This window comes from Balaenoptera borealis (genome assembly GCF_965194805.1).
Source record: "Balaenoptera borealis genome assembly, chromosome: 16".
In the NCBI taxonomy this organism is placed as follows: Eukaryota; Metazoa; Chordata; class Mammalia; order Artiodactyla; family Balaenopteridae; genus Balaenoptera; species Balaenoptera borealis.
The window spans coordinates 25,932,189-25,948,638 of record NC_138872.1 but is presented as its reverse complement, the minus strand read 5'-3'; the positions used below and the strand labels follow the sequence as shown (position 1 = coordinate 25,948,638).

The window sequence follows — 16,450 nt, the reverse complement described above, 5'->3', positions numbered from 1 at the left end:
CTGTATGCTTGAGATTTGTGCATTTTGCTATATATGTACCTTACGCTTCAATTTTTTCACTTAAATTCACTTTTAAAAATTACATAAAATAACTTTCATTTTTTTAAATGTGCAGTTCTGTGAGTTTTGACAAATGCATACAATCATGTAACCATCATGACAATCAAGATGTAAAACAGTTTCATCAACTCTAGAATTTCCCCCTGCTCTTTTAAATTCATCCTTTACCCCACCATAAGATCTGGCAACCACTGATCTGTTTTCTGTTCCTATAATTTGCATTAAAAAAATATTCTATAAAGAAGATAATAGAATATGTAGCCTTTTGAGTCTGGCTTCTTTGAAAATCATTTGCTTTGTTGTGCCTGTCAGAAATGTGTCCCCTTTTATTGCTGAATAATGTTTGTATGATGAATGTACCACAGTTTGTTTATCCATTCACTAGATGAGGGACATTTAGATTATTTCCAGTTTTTGGTAATTTTGAATAAAGTTGCTATAAACAGCCATGAACAGGTTTTTGTGTGAACATAAGTTGTTTTTTTTTTAATTAATAAAATTAGTTAATTTAGATGTTCATATATTAGGCTTTAAAGAAATCCCCCCCCTAAAAAAAAAAGGGAACTTCCCTGGCAGTCCAGTGGTTAAGACTCCATGCTTCCCCTGCAGGGGGCACAGGTTTGATCCCTGGTCAGGGAACTAAGATCCTGTAGGCCATGGCCTATTAAGAAAGTACTTAAACATAAGGTTTTGTTTTGGCTGCATTGGGTCTTCGTTGCTGCGCCCAGGCTTTCTCTAGTTGCAGTGAGCCGGGGTTACTCTTCGTTGCGGTGCGCGGGCTTCTCATTGCGGTGGCTTCTCTTGTTGTGGAGCACAGGCTCTAGACGCGAGGGCTTCAGTAGTTGTGGCACACAGGCTCAGTAGTTGTGGCGCACGGGCTTAGTTGCTCCATGGCATGTGGTATCTTCCCAAACCAGGGCTCGAACCCGTGTCCCCTGCATTGGCAGGTGGATTCTCAACCACTGCGCCAGCAGGGAAGCCCCTGAGCATCTTTTTAAAATGTTTATTAGCTATTCAGATTTTCTGTGTATTGTCTCTTCATTCTCTTTGTCCATTTTTCTATTAAATTATCTTATTTTTCTTATTGGTTTCACAGAGTTCTTCATTTATTTTGAATATTGATTTTTTGTTGAATATGTTGCAACTATTTTATCCCAGTCTTTTGCTTAGAAAAGACAAATAAAGTTAAAAAAAAAAAAACTTTGGGACCCCCCTGGTGGCACAGTGGTTAAGAATCCGCCTGCCAATGCAGGGGACATGGGTTCAAGCCCTGGTTCCTGGTCCGGGAAGATCCCACATGCCGCGGAGCAACTAAGCCCCTGCGCCACAACTATTGAGCCTGTGCTCTAGAGCCCACAAACTACAACTACTGAGCCCGCAAACTACAACTACTGAGCCCACATGCCACAACTATTGAAGTCCGCGCACCTAGAGCCCGTGCTCCGCAACAAGAGAAGGCACCGCAGCGAGAAGCCCGCGCACCGCAATGAAGAGTAGCACCCGCTCGCCACAACTAGAGAAAGCGCCCGCGCAGCAACGAAAACCCAACGCAGCCAAAAATAATTAATTAATTAATTAATTTATATATTTAAAAAACCCTACAGCTAGTGTCAATCTTATTTAAAAAAACTTTGTTTATGGTATCTTTGTATATAGAAGAGTTTAGACATTTTAATCTCTTGTTTTAATTTTCATCCCTGTTTTTGAGACTTTGGGAGGCAGGATAGTTCAGAGTAGCTCAAAGTACTGGGTCTGAAATCAGAAGTTCCTAGCTTTCAATCCCACCTCTGCTATTTGCTAACAGTAACCAGTGGGCAATGTGGTTGGTGGGAAAGCCCTTTCCGCATGTGTAGAAAAGGGAGAATAATACTTCTCACCCTCATTGTGAGGATTAACTGGATGGAGTGTATAAAAATGGCTCAATAATAATAATTACAGCTAACAGTTATTAATATTATGAGCATGACATTTTAGACATTTGGAAAACTGTAGGCCAGAAAGGGTAAGTGACTTGCCCAAAGACACGCGCAAAGGCGACCAGATCTTAACCTGTACGACTCAGGTGAGGCATTGTGCCCTGCCCGCTAGGCCCCGCCCCCTAGGGCCTATGGGCCCAGGCAGCTGCCCTGGCCACAGCTGGAATCCCTGCGTACGAAGAGTGGGCCGTGCACGTGATGGGCGCGCGTGACGCAGAGGGGCGGGACTGAGAAGCAGGATGCGCCGGGATAGGGTGGTAGGTTCGCGCGGAAGGGGCGGGGTAGGTCAGGGGGCGGGGTTTAGTGGGAACCGATCCTGGGGCCGGGCTTCCGCGTGCGTTTGTCTGGAGGGCGAGAGCGCGCGGCGGGGGCGTGCCCAGCGGGTGGGGCGGGGCCAACTGGGGGGCGGGGCGGCGCGCGGCCTAACGGCGGCGGCTGTGGTGGCGGCGGCAGTAGCGGCGGCGTTGGGGTCGGCGAGCTTGGCTGTTACAGGTCCCGCAGCGGCGCCCGCGAGGGACCCGGGCCGCGGGTGGAGGAGGAGGTGCGGGGCGGCGGCGCTTGGCGATGGTGGGCGTCCCCGGAGCGGCCGCCTTCCAGCGTAAGCGGGGCGGGAAGGCGGGCGGCTGAGGGGGGCGTGTAAAGGCCTGCGGCTCCACAGGCGCGAGCTCCCGAGAGGCAGCCGGCGCGAGGCCAGGGTGGTAAACTGAGGCCCCAAGAAGGGCGGCGGATCCAAGGTCACGCGGCGGGCCGGGCCTTCCCGGGCTCCCGCGGCCGCCAGAGCGCTTCCTGCGCTGCTCGAGGGTTCGGAGCTCATGGCGTGCGCGAGTCTGTCGGGACCGCGGCCTCGGAGCCCCGGCCGGGCCGGCGTCCATCTAACTTGCCCACGGACAAGGATTGTTTTGTTCTCCCTGTGCCGGGGCCCCTAAGTCCGGCCCTGGAGAAATATTCCACACGCCCAGTTTCGACGGATGTGTGGCGGATGGTGGAGGAGGCGAGGATGGCCCCTTTGAGGGGCCTGTTGAGTGCAGGCTCAGGGGTCTGCCTTGGTTCACAGTCCGGCTCTTCTACTTACAGGCTGTGACCTTGGGTCTCTCTGAGCCTCAGTTTCCTCTTCTGCAAAATGAGGGTGGGAAGAACATCTCCAACCCCTCCCCACCCTGGTTCTGGGTTTTGTGGGGCCCGTTAGGAGGCTTGACACGGACTCTGGCACATACACAAGCGTGAAAACTGTCATTATTGTAGTCGCTGATAAACCTCAACCAGGGTGAACCTCACTCGAAAAAGCTCAAAATTGGGCTCTGGTTGTGTGTGTGTTTGAGATTTTAATTTTATCTTAGATTAGTCCTGCTTTATGATCCAGTTCTTCTTACCCCCATTTCTCCTTTTCAGCATTTATCTACTGTTCCGCCTAGAATTGTGAGATCCTTGGAAGAGGGGTGGGTCTCTTAATAACAATAGAATTTTAATTGTTTCTTGTTACAAGAGCCATAATAGCCAATATTTTTTGAGCAGCAGGCATTTTGCATTCTATTCATTTAATATTTATTAAATCACCTATTAAGTAAAAAGTACCATTTTGGCCCTGGGAATATAGCAACAAACTAGATAGACCAAACTCAAGCTTTGAGTTTAGTTGGGGGGAGGGGAGAGAGACCTTAAATGAGGAAACAGATAAAACCATTTTGCATGTTTTCTCTCATTTAACTCTGGTAATGTAATTAAGAGTTAAGTATTTGCGTATGCCCATTTTGCAGAGGATGAAACTGAGGAACAGGAGCTTCCACACATAAAGGGGAGGCTTTACACAGCCTCTCTTCTTTGTTTGATGCCCCTTAAATGTTGGATTGAAGAAATGCAAAGTAGGTGCACCCAGCTAATGCCTCTTCATGGTCAAGTTTGCAGTTGCTGTTTTTAATGGTTTGATCCATTCCTCTTGGAGCTTATAACTAAAGAGAGGCAGACAGAGGTGACCCTTAGGTCTGACAAAGGTACACTATCTCTGTATACTGAAAGGACCTTTTATCTGAAGTTAAATTTTTTATGCCCAAATCTCTTTTATGCAGTTTTCAGTTTAAAATAAGCCCTAAAGTCCAATTTTTTTGGTTCTGTTATGTAACTAAGGTTTGTTTGTTTGTTTATTTATAGTGTTCCGAAGAGAATTCTTTTTTTTTTTTTTAATTTTTTTTTTTTTTTTAATAGCTACTTTATTTATTTATTTATTTATTTTTGGCTGTGTTGGGTCTTCGGTTCGTGCGAGGGCTTTCTCCAGTTGGGGCAAGCGGGGGCCACTCTTCATCGCGGTGCGGGGACCGCTCTTCATCGCGGTGCGCGGGCCTCTCACCATCGCGGCCCCTCCCGTTGCGGGGCACAGGCTCCAGACGCGCAGGCTCAGTAGTTGTGGCTCACGGGCCCAGCTACTCCGCGGCATGTGGGATCCTCCCAGACCAGGGCTCGAACCCGTGTCCCCCGCATTAGCAGGCAGACTCTCAACCACTGCGCCACCAGGGAAGCCCGGAAGAGAATTCTTTATTATATTCCTAAGCAATGTGCTCAGTATGCTTTTTCTTTTAATTTGGAAGTAATAGTAAGTTGCATTAAAATGTTGAGAGAATTTTTAAAAATGAGGTTCTCATGATACAGTTAGATTCAACATTGACCATCTACTAAGCACCAAGCCCTGTGCTGATGTAGGGCTTCCGTAGATGAGTAAGGGCAGACTCTTGCCTCTAGAAGCTTACCTATAGCCTTGACTGGCTGATGTTTTTAACTGAAACTAGGTAGAGAGAATGCAGGAGCTCAGAGTCCCTTGGGGAAATAGTCTAGAGTAGGGCTTCAGATGTTTTTAGTGTTCTTTGTATCAGTAAATATGGTTGAGTATGCACACATATTATGTGAATGTTTGTTTTAAATTACAGTGTAGACTGTATTATGTATATTTTATAACGTGCAAAAATAGACATTTTACAAAAGGATGAGCTAAAACAAATATAAGTAGAAGTTACAGTATTGTCTTTCCACCCCCAAGTGTGTGAATGGTAACAATGCCCCCTATGGTGGAGACCGTTGATCTTGTAGTCGGACCTTCCCCTCAACCCATGATGTCTGTTGAAATTAGTTCTGGAGTTGTGCCTAGGTTGAAATCTTGGGGTCCAGTCCTTACTAGCTTTGAGACCTTCAGCACTGCCTATCCTTTCTGTGCACTTTTATTTTCCTCATCTGTAAAATCGAGATGATGAGAGTTCCTATCTTGTTTGCAGTTTTATTGTGAAGATTGATAATATGTACATATTGGTATAATGTATATCTTAATATATGTGAAGTACTTACACTGGGCTTGACACACTAGTTTGGGTGCTGTTAGTGGCTGAGGATACAAAGATGACTTGGAATCTCACAATTTAGTAGGGGTCCTGCACAAGTACATGGGTAATGATACAGTGCTTTAAGTTCTCAAAGGCTTTTGGGAATGTAGAGTAGGCACAACTAAATGTTCTTCGAGGGTCCAAGTAAGGTTCAGGTAAGGAGGTGACATTTGAACCAGGCCTAAGAAGGAGAAGGGCTTTTTCCAGAAGGATGAGGCTTGAACCTTATTGGCTGAGGGTATAGAGTGGAAACTGGGAGGCTGTTGAGGGCTTGGTGAGTAGTTCTCCAGATCTGGACCTGCAGGGAACCTGACTGAAGCTTGTATACCTTGTTAATAGATAAGTGATTTCGGGCTGGAGTTGTGCCTGGTGGTTGTGATGGCAAGGAAGCCTGTTCTAGAACTTTTCATTTTCAACGCACAACAGCTCTTTCGTCTCTGGTGGCACTCATTCTGCCTTCTTAAGTTATCTAAGAATGTAAACCCCTAAATATAAACTCCTTGAGGGTTATGATAGTATCTGCATTTTTGTGATTTTATTTTGCCTAGCAAGGTAAGCGCGAAGTCCATAAATGTGGAGAAAGGTATGTAAATCCTTGAACCTACAAAGAATTCTGAACAGTTACAAGTGGAATGATAAATGACCATACTCATTAATGAAAAGCTCACAAATATTTTACGGTAGATAAGCATCACTATTCAAAAGTGGTGAGAACTGTCACGTTCAGTAACTCTCTCTTTATCTGGCACTTACCCATTAGAATGAAAGAAGAGATGAGAAAGTGCACCAGAAAGACTTCTCTGAGGTTGAATTAGATGCCTTCTATTTGTTCCTCTAGGTCCACTCTCCGTCCTTTCCCACCCTGGGAAGCTGACTTACTTAGACGACATCAACTAGTTTCCTTCCCACCTGAGGTTATGGAATTTAATTACCCTGCTCCCTTCCTATGGATGTTGTCTCTGACTAAATGTGTCCCTTGATTGAAGATTGCTATTCTAAAGGTGGTTCTCTCTACGTGCATGATCGCTCCTTCTAGGTTTGGAAAGTGTGTCTTTACTTTGTTCCTCAGGCTTAGAGGTACTGTCACTAGTCTCAGGGTACTTATCCGAGCCCAACTCAGCAGATTTAAAGCAACAAATGCACTTGGAGAGGAGAGAGCCTACCCCAGGTAAGGATACTACCCCCAACGAGAGACAGGGTCTCATCCTTTCCTGTGGTCATTACCTGCTATGCCACATTGATGTGTTCAGTCATTTTCCTCCCAAACTATTGCATATGAAAAAAATGGAATAAGATTAAAAACACCCATAATCTGTGACCACACGATCAAGACTAGTTAAATTGCAGTTAGTAGCCTGTTTAAAAAGGCAGGGATGTACATGAGGTAGGTTGTTTGGCATAATGGAAAAAGCAGAATTTGGAGGCAGACTTTGAGTTTGAGGCCCCGTTCTACTGGGAAGTTATTCAACCTCTGAGACTCAGTTTGTTTGTTTAATCTGTAAATGAGGATAACTCCTGCCTAATAATAATAATAATAATAACTAGTATTGAATGTTTATTTTGGGCCAGATACCATGCCAAGCTTATACTCACTTTTGCCTTTTAATCCTTCACTCTTTTAGTTAGATATATATCCTCATTTTACAAATTTTATAGATTAGGAAATTGACTCAGATGTCATAGAGCTAATAAATGACCAAGCCCAGATTAAAATCTAGATCTTTTGTGACTGCAGAGCCAGAGTTCTTAACATTAAGGTAGCTGCTGAAAGCTTTTAGACAGGAAGAGTGGTTTATTTATTTATTTGTTTTTAATTATTAGCGTTTTCCTTTAAGGGACATTTATTAGTTTTTAGGATGGATTTTTATTTATTTATTTGGCTGCGTCAGGTCTTAGTTGCAGCACGTGGGATCTTTCTTTGCTGTGTGCGGGCTTCTCTCTAGTTGTGGTGCGCAGGCTCAAGAGTGCATGGGCTCAGTAGTTGCAGCGCGTGGGCTTAGTTGCCCCGCCGCATGTGGGATATTAGTTCCCTAACCAGGGATTGAACCCATGTCCTCTGCATTGGATGGCAGATTCTAAACCGCTGGACCACCAGGGAAGTCTCAGGAAGGGTGGTTTAAATGATAGTATACTGAATGTAGCACTAGGATAAAGATGAATTAATTCACTAAGTTCATACTTCCTCCAGGGTAAGGAAAACAGGAGGAAAGAGGTGGGGAAGTAAGATTTCTCACCTGCCGGTTTTAGCTTCAATCCTTAGTTTTTTTTAAATTAATTATTTTATTTATTTAAATTTTTTTTTTGGCTGCGTTGGGTCTTCGTTGCTGTGCGCGCAGGCTTTCTCTAGTTGCGGCGAGCGGGGGCTACTCTTCGTTGTGGAGCACGGGCTCCAGGTGCGTGGGCTTCAGTAGTTGTGGCTCACAGGCTCTAGAGCGCAGGCTCAGTAGTTGCGGCACGCGGGCTTAGTTGCTCCGCGGCATGTGGGATCTTCCCAGAGCAGGGCTCAAACCTGTGTCCCCTGCATTGGCAGGTGGATTCTTTTTTTTTTTTTTAAAAGAGAGTAGATTTTAATTTTATTTATTTATTTATTTATTTATTTATGGCTGTGTTGGATCTTCGTTTCTGTGCGAGGGCTTTCTCTAGTTGTGGCAAGCGGGGGCCACTCTTCATCGCGGTGCGCGGGCCTCTCACTATCGTGGCTTCTCTTGTTGCGGAGCACAGGCTCCAGACGCGCAGGCTCAGTAATTGTGGCTCACGGGCCCATTTGCTCCGCGGCATGTGGGATCTTCCCAGGCCAGGGCTCGAACCCGTGTCCCCTGCATTGGCAGGCAGATTCTCAACCACTGCGCCACCAGGGAAGCCCGGCAAGTGGATTCTTAACCACTGCGCTACCAGGGAAGCCCAGTCCTTAGTTTTAGAGTATTGTTTTGAACCTCATTATAGAAAGTGATCACTCAATTGTAAAGATTTACTTAAAATCGCTAAAAGTTTGAAGGCTGAGGGAGAATCTCTGCCCTAGTTATAGTTTCTGCTTGAGTAAGATTAGGGCCTTACTAGCACTGTATTGACTGGCCCCATGTGCAATATGAGCTAGTACAGCCTGTCTCTGGGTTTTATTATGGCTGGTTAAGTAGCTTTTGCTTCTGTCTCTGGTTTCTCTCTCTGGCCCCTCAAAGGCCTTGAGGCTATCTGAAATTATAGGAGCTGGGGTATCATAAATTAAACTTGTAAAATGAGTCTGTAGCAGATATGTCAACTGAATCTGACTTTAAGTCCAGTTTAATTCTTTAAAAAAAAGTTTTTGCTAGATTTTCTGCTGGGCACTTTTCATGTATGTTATCTCATGTAATTCTTAGAACATCCTTGAGAGGGAGTTAGTATCTCTGTTTTACAGATGAGGAAATAAGGCTCAGAGAAGTTAAATAAATTCCCCTAGGTAACACAGTTAACCAGTAGCAGATAACACTCTTCCCACTTAGTTCAGTCCTGATATTGAATTCATTGAGATCTGAGTCCAAAACCCACTAGTTTTTACCTTCTATCACGTGGCTCCTTGTTTTTACTAGGTCAGCTAGAGGTTTTTAGACATGTGTTCCTGAGGATACCAGTGCTCCCTGAAGATACTTGATTTCCCATCATTTTTCTTCAACAACTTTCTTTCCCTAACATCTAAAATGTTCTGTGGATGGATATGATTTAAAGATTGCTGAATTAGATCTTGGTCTTGTTTAGAGGTATCCTGAATTGGCCTTAGTGATGAATTAAAAACAAAAAACAAAAAGGCAGCAGAAACTCTCAGCATATTTTACCAATTCATTCCATATGTTTCCTGATTTTAGCAGTGAAGCAGATGATGGCAATGAACATCAAAAGCCCAAGAAATGTCCATGCTAATTTTACGTGGCCCTGTGAGGAGCTGTCAAATACGGATCATCAAATATGGTATATGGACTATGCAGTGAACCTTTACTTTGGAATGTGGCTCTTTAAAATATGATTCTACCCCTCTATTTTGTATTGCTGTAATTAAATGCAGAAATCAAAGTAAAATTCAGAGTTAACTCAGAGCTAGGTATCCTTCTGTCTGAATTGATAGCTTTGGAGTTGGCTAGACCTTTCAATTAAATTAGCTGATGGCAACAAATATGTAATCTGACCTCTGGAGCAACTCAAGTGAAATGTTAATACCAGGCATAGCACAGCTCCCTTGACACACTACTTTGACCTTTTCCTCTCTTACAGATGTTTCCCTTATTCCTTTGTTAACTTAGCCATCTTCATGCAGAGGTCCTGCCTGCTTTTAATTTTTCAAAGCCACATGAGAACAGACATTGAAATAGCACAGATTTATTCATTTTTACCTTATATCCCTAGAGCTCCACTAATCAAAATCACCATTTCCTCTAATTCACATATAGTTTTTAGCTAGTTTACTGTCTGCTTACCACTATCCATCCTCTCCCCTTCCCCAACCCCCCATAAAAGCTAAAATACTAGTGTGTTTTTTTTGTTTTGGCTGCCTTGGGTCTTTGTTGCTGTGCGCAGGCTTTCTCTAGTTGCAGCGAGCGGGGACTACTCTTGGTTGCAGTGTGCGGGCTTCTCATTGCAGTGGCTTCTCCTATTGTGGAGCATGGACTCTAGGCATGTGAGCTTCAGTAGCTGCAGCACACGGGCTCAGTAGTTGTGGCTCACAGGCTCCAGAGTGCAAGTTCAGTAGTTGTGGCGCATGGGCTTAGTTGCTCCGCAGCATGTGGGATCTTCCCGGACCAGGGATCGAACCCGTGTCCCCTGCATTGGCAGGCGGATTCTTAACCACTGCGCCACCAGGGAAGTCCACTAGTGACATTTTTATCCACCAAAAATGTGGCAGGATTTTTTTGTCCTTAATATTGAGAAAGTATGATTCATTTTGTTTCCCTCTTGAGAAGTGGAGTCAACTTCACAGGGAGGAGGCAGGCAGAAAGCAAGTCCTCTTTATGGCCGAGATTAAAGGTAGAGGTGGCTTAGGAGAGGCAAGTTCTGAGTGGTGAAGGAGAGGTAGGGGGTGAGGTGATGATGATCTTAGCTCCCCTGGCATTCATCCAATAGCTGCCTGGAGCTGCTAGGAGCTCAGGAGCTATAGTTTTCATAAGCTCCTCAATTTTCCCTGGATGGGTTGGTCTGCCTCTGTGGTTTAAACTATACTCTCATCTCTTCTTAAATATATATTACACCATACTGTGTTAGAAAAACACAAACATATTCAAGGATGGTGATCACATTATTTAAAAAACCACTTTTTTTTTTTTTTTTACTCCTTTTTCTTTTTTTTTCAAACTTTGTATTTTGACATAATTTCAAACTTAGGAAAAAGTTGCAAGAATGTTATTAAAATTCCTGTATGGGGCTTCCCTGGTGGCGCAGTAGTTGAGAATCTGCCTGCTAATGCAGGGGACACGGGTTCGAGCCCTGGTCTGGGAAGATCCCACATGCCACGGAGCAGCTGGGCCCGTGAGCCACAACTACTGAGCCTGCGCGTCTGGAGCCTGTGCCCCGCGACGGGAGGGGCCGCGATAGTGAAAGGCCCGCGCACCGCGATGAAGAGCGGTCCCCGCACCGCGGTGAAGAGTGGCCCCCACTTGCCTCAACTAGAGAAAGCCCTCGCATGAACCGAAGACCCAACACAGCCAAAAATAAATAAATAAATAAATAAATAAAGTAGCTATAAAAAAGAAAAGTGCTTTAAAAAAAAAAAAAAAAAAAATTCCTGTATGCCATTCACTTTGATTCCCCAAATGTCAGCATTTTACTATATTTTCTATATTCTTTTTATATATGCATAGTATGTTTTGGAACTGTATTTTAGAGTAAGTTACAAATGTGATACTTCTTTACCATAAATAAGGTAATGTATATTTCCAATAAACTAGGACATTCTCTTATGTAACCACAGCAATATACTTACCAAAATCAGGAAATACAGATTTGATACAATATTATTATCTAATATACTGACTTTATTCAAATTTTGCCATTTGTTCCAATAATGTTCTTCTTTAAAAATTTATTTATTTATGTATTTATATTTTATTTTTGGCTGTGTTGGGTCTTCGTTGTGGCGAGTGGGGTCTACTCTTTGTTGCAGTGTGTGGGCTTCTCACTGCGGTGGCTTCTCTTGTTGTGGAGCACGGGCTCTAGGCGCACAGGCTTCAGTAGTTGTGGCATGCAGGCTCAGGAGTTGTGGCTCGCGAGCTTAGTTGCTCTGCAGCATGTGGGATCTTCCTGGACCAGGGCTCGAACCTGTGTCCCCTGCATTGGCAGGCGGATTCTTAGCCTCTTAACCACTGCACCACCAGGGAAGTCCCCCAATAATGTTCTTTTTAAAAAATTTTTTAATTAATTAATTTATTTTTATTTTTGGCTGTGTTGGTTCTTTGTTGCTGCACGCGGGCTCTGTCTAGTTGCAGTGAGTGGGGGCTACTCTTTGTTGCGGTGCGCGGGCTTCTCATTGTGGTGGCTTCTCTTGTGGCGGAGCATGGGCTCTAGGTGCGCAGGCTTCAGTAGGTGTGGCTGGTGGGCTCTAGAGTGCAGGCTCAGTAGTTGTGGCACACGAGGTTAGTTGCTCCGCAGCATGTGGGATCTTCCCGGACCAGGGCTCGAACCTGTGTCCCTTGCATTGGCAGGCAGATTCTTAACCACTGTGCCGCCAGGGAAGTCCCTTCATCAAACTTTTATCCATTGGTTGTAGCATCTATTGATGATGTTTGCCTGAGTCAGTTAATTACTCTGATAGTTGTGCTGTGGTTTTCTATCAGTCATTCTTCGCTTTTTAGTTAATATTCTACTGCAGAGCATTTTCTAACCCTTATTTGTATGTATTGGGTTGGCCAAAAATTGCCTTCGGTTTTTAAGTAAAAATAAAAGATACATTTTTCATTTTCACGAAGAACTTTATTGAACAACATGTTCACCCTTTTGTTCCACTACCTTCTGCCATTTTTCAGGCAACTTTATAATTCCATATTCCCAAAACTTTTTATCTTTTGGAGCAAAGAACTGTCCAGGTGCCTTTTACAGTTTTCCAGGGAATTGAAATTTTTCCATTAAGAGAATTTTGTAAAAATCAAAAGAAATGGAAATCCGAAGGTGCAATGTCTGGTGAATACGGCAGATGAATCAGGACTTCCCAGCCAAGCTGTAACAGTTTTTGCCTGGTCATCAGAGAAACATGCAGTCTTGCATTATCTCGATGGAAGATTATGTGTTTTCTGTTGACTCATTCTGGATGCTTGTCGTTGAGTTATGCTTTCAGTTGGTCTAATTGGGAGCGGTACTTGTTGGAATTAATCATTTGGTTTTTGGGAAGGAGCTCATAATGGAGAACTCCCTTCCAGTCCCACCATATACACAACATCACCTTCTTTGGATGAAGGCTGGCCTTTGGTGTGGTTGGTGGTGGTTCATTTTGCTTGCCCCACGGTCTCTTCCGTTCCACATTATTGTATTGTATCCACTTTTCATTGCCTGTCACAATTTTGTTTTAAAAACGGAACGTTTTCATTACGTTTCAGTAGAGAATCGCATGCAGAAATAAGGTCAAGGTTTTTTTCATTTAACTTATCTGGAACCCACACATCAAAGTAATGAACATAACCAAGCTGGTGGAAATGATTTTCAGTGCTTGATATGGATGTTTGGGTATGTCAGCTGTCTCTCGCGTCATATAACATTGATTGTTCTCAATGTCTCGATTTGATCGCTATCAACTTCATCTGGCCTACCTGACCATGGAGCATCCTCCAGCAAGAAATCTCCAGCACAAAACTTTGCAAACCACTTTTGACGCGTTCGATCAGTCGCAGCACCTTCGCCATACATTGCACAAATCTTTTTTTGCCTTTTGGTTGCATTTTTACCTTTCTTGAAATAATAAAGCATAATATGCCAAAAATGTTGCTTTTTTTTCCCATCTTCAATATTAAAATGGCTACACAAAAATTCACCAACTTTGATAAGTTATTTTAAATATATACTGATATGACAGCTGTCACATACAATCTAATAAATTGTTTGGAATGAAGTTAAAGACAACTAAGTGCTACTAGACCCATCTTAGGGAAAAAACCGAATGAACCTTTTTGCCAACTCAATATTAATATGGATTCTTATTTTATGTAGCAGGTTATAATCTGTTACCATCATTATTTATTGTGTTTTTCACATTGTCCCAGATTTGGCAGTGGGAACCCCTTCAAGCTAGCTTTTGATAAGTTCCCAACATTCTTGGACCACTTCCTTACTTTTTGGCGCAAAAAAGATATTCCAGGCTTATCTTCCTACCTGAGCATTGGAATCAGCCATTTCTCCAAGGTGTTTCTCTCCTAATTCCTGTCAGTGGAGAAAATTATTTAGAAATCAAGATGTGGTTGTTGTGTGTGCTCATTGCTATGGGATGTCATTGCTTCCAGATCCTTTTAATGGGCAGAGCTAAAAAATCTATGTATATATGTACACATACATATATACACACGCATATATCTAAATTTCTATTTTTATCTACATGTAATAAAAACTGAAACTGAGCAAAGGGCTTCTGTGCCCATGGTGCAGAAAGCCAAACTCTGACAGTGGTAGTTTGCAGCAAAGTAAGGACTTATTGCAGGGCGCCAAGCAAGGGAGTCGGATCCAAACCCACCTGGTCTTTGAGTTAGGGTTTTTTCTTTTAAAGGGGAAGAACAAAGAGGCTGGGACTAATGTTCGTTTTGTGACATTTCTGTGACATTTCTTAATTGTAGTTTTGGGAGTCAGGATGTCTCTGGTGTACGATTCTCCAGCCAAAGTGATCTGTGGCTCGGGGGTCTGTTAGCTCAACTTGTGCTGGAGGAACAACCTGAGTTTGTATGTTTTTTTTTTTTTTTTTTAAATATTCCTGCATTTTATTTATTTATTTATTTTTGGCTGTGTTGGGTCTTCGTTTCTGTGCGAGGGCTTTCTCTAGTTGTGGCAAGCGGGGGCCACTCTTCATCGCGGTGCGTGGGCCTCTCACTATCGCGGCCTCTCTTGTTGTGGAGCACAGGCTCCAGACGCGCAGGCTCAGTAGTTGTGGCTCACAGGCCTAGTTGCTCCGCGGCATGTGGGATCTTCCCAGACCAGGGCTTGAACCCATGTCCCCTGCATTGGCAGGCAGATTCTCAACCACTGCGCCACCAGGGAAGCCCTGTATGTTAATGATGATGTTTATAACAGCAGTTTTAGTTCGTTAATGCTGTTATCAACAATAGCAGTTTTACTCATCTGACTATGGTTGATTAGTGTTCAGTTAGCACAGGATTGAGGTCAGAGGGGACAAGAAAGGGAATAAATTTTGGATAGATTAATCATAATCTTGATAAGGGTACTTGGTTTCAGAACTGTGTGTTCAGACTAATACCTCCAATACCACAAACTTCGTTTAGCCTTTATCCTTTCCATATTTTTAAGTCCCTTCTCTTACCTAGGGATTGTAAGCCTGACTCACGTAATCCACAATATATTTTACTTATTTGCTCAAACCTAGAATATACAGAAGATAGGTCCAAGATTGCTAACCCATGTTACCATGAAGTTCAGTTTGTAAACCTCTTTGATTACAGGTTTGTTTGTTTGTTTTTAGTCTGAGGGTATATGGTCAATATATTGTGTACAGAAGTTACTTTGGGGTAGCTCCTCAATGATTTAAGATGTAATTCAACCTACAGAAATTTGATGTATACTTTTTTTTTAGGCCATGCGGTGCCTTGCGGTACTTCAGTTCCCTGACAAGGGATTGAACCTGGGCCAGGGCAGTGAAAGCGCTGAGTCCTAACCACTGGACTGCCAGGGAATTCCCAATAAATCTCAGTATTTCTGTTCACCTTTTGGAAGCGCATTTGATTGACTCTCAGCCATGGAGTGTCTTCCTTACCCTGGGTGAATAGTTTTTAAATTTTATATGGTTGTAGTAATTTGCAGCTGTTGACTTGCTGGTTTTGGCACATAGTGAAAATTTTCCTTTTTTTTTTCTTTCATGTACAAAAGGCAGAGTGATTTGCTACTGAGTGGTTTGCCTTTCAAACTCTGAGTGTGCTCATTTCTCAGATATATTTGTAGGTGAGAACTATAGGTTTCCCTGTTTGGGGTTTTGGAACGGGGAGAACAGGAGGAATGAAGTAGGGGATGATGAATGAAAGTCAAATAATGGTGACTACCAGAGTGAGCACTGTCAAAATAATACTGATTCCTTAGAAAAGAGAAGTACCCCGTCTTTTGATGTTACCAACGAGCTTCTCCCAATACTGACTGAAAAAAAAAGAATGGTTTCTCTGAAAACATGGCATCCCTGTAAAACCTCCACAGAGAGGTTTAACCTAGCAGTTGTTAGGTGGTTTAGCTAAAATTTCTTAAGCAAATACTGACCCAAATTGAGTATAAATATTGTGATAATGAAGTATTCCTTTTTTTCTCCAGATGTGTAAATGGAGTAGTTTCTTTTTTCTTTCTCTTTTAGTCAAGTTTTTGAGCTATAAGTTACATACAGTAAAATTTACTCTTTTTAAGGGAACAGTTCTGTGAGTTTTGACAAATGTATGCAGTTGTAATCACCACACCAATCAAGATATAGATTATGTCCATCATCCCCAAAAGATCCCTCGTGCTCCTTTCCCCTCATTTAGCAGCCCCTGGTAACTAGTATACTGGTTTTTGTCCCTCTAGTGGTTTCTCTCTCTTTCTCTCTCTCTCGCTCTTGCTCCTTTTTTCCCTTTTCCATGTCATATAAATGACACCATACAATATATAGCCTTTGTATCTGATATCTTTCACTTACACTAATTGTTTTGAGAATTGTCCATGTTGTATCTGTAGTAACCTTTTATTGCTGAGTAACATTTCACTTTGTGGATGTACCATGATTTTTTAAAAAAAATTAATTAATTTAATTTATTTTATTTTAGCTGCGTTGGGTCTTCGTTGCGGTGCGCGGGCTTCTCATTGCAGTAGCTTCTCTTGTTGCGGAGCACGGGCTCTAGGCACGCGGGCTTCAGTAGTTGTGGCACA

At 43.1% G+C, this 16,450-nt stretch overlaps 1 protein-coding gene across 8 annotated transcripts in view; it reads left to right on the top strand.

Annotated features, from left to right (window-relative positions):
• The first annotated feature begins 2,450 nt into the window (after positions 1–2,450).
• The window catches only part of CBFA2T2 (CBFA2/RUNX1 partner transcriptional co-repressor 2), a 179,913-nt gene continuing 165,913 nt past the window's right edge, over positions 2,451–16,450 (top strand). For 4 of the 8 annotated variants that reach the window (XM_082358860.1, XM_082358856.1, XM_082358855.1 and 1 more), the window contains exons 1-2: positions 2,506–2,634; positions 9,238–9,340. In XM_082358860.1, coding sequence (XP_082214986.1) covers positions 9,280–9,340 — 61 coding nt within the window. In that variant the 5' untranslated portion in view covers positions 2,506–2,634; positions 9,238–9,279. Of the gene's footprint in view, positions 2,635–9,237; positions 9,341–16,450 lie in introns of all 8 variants that reach the window. The other 4 variants (XM_082358858.1, XM_082358857.1, XM_082358862.1 and 1 more) reach the window with 3 other exon arrangements.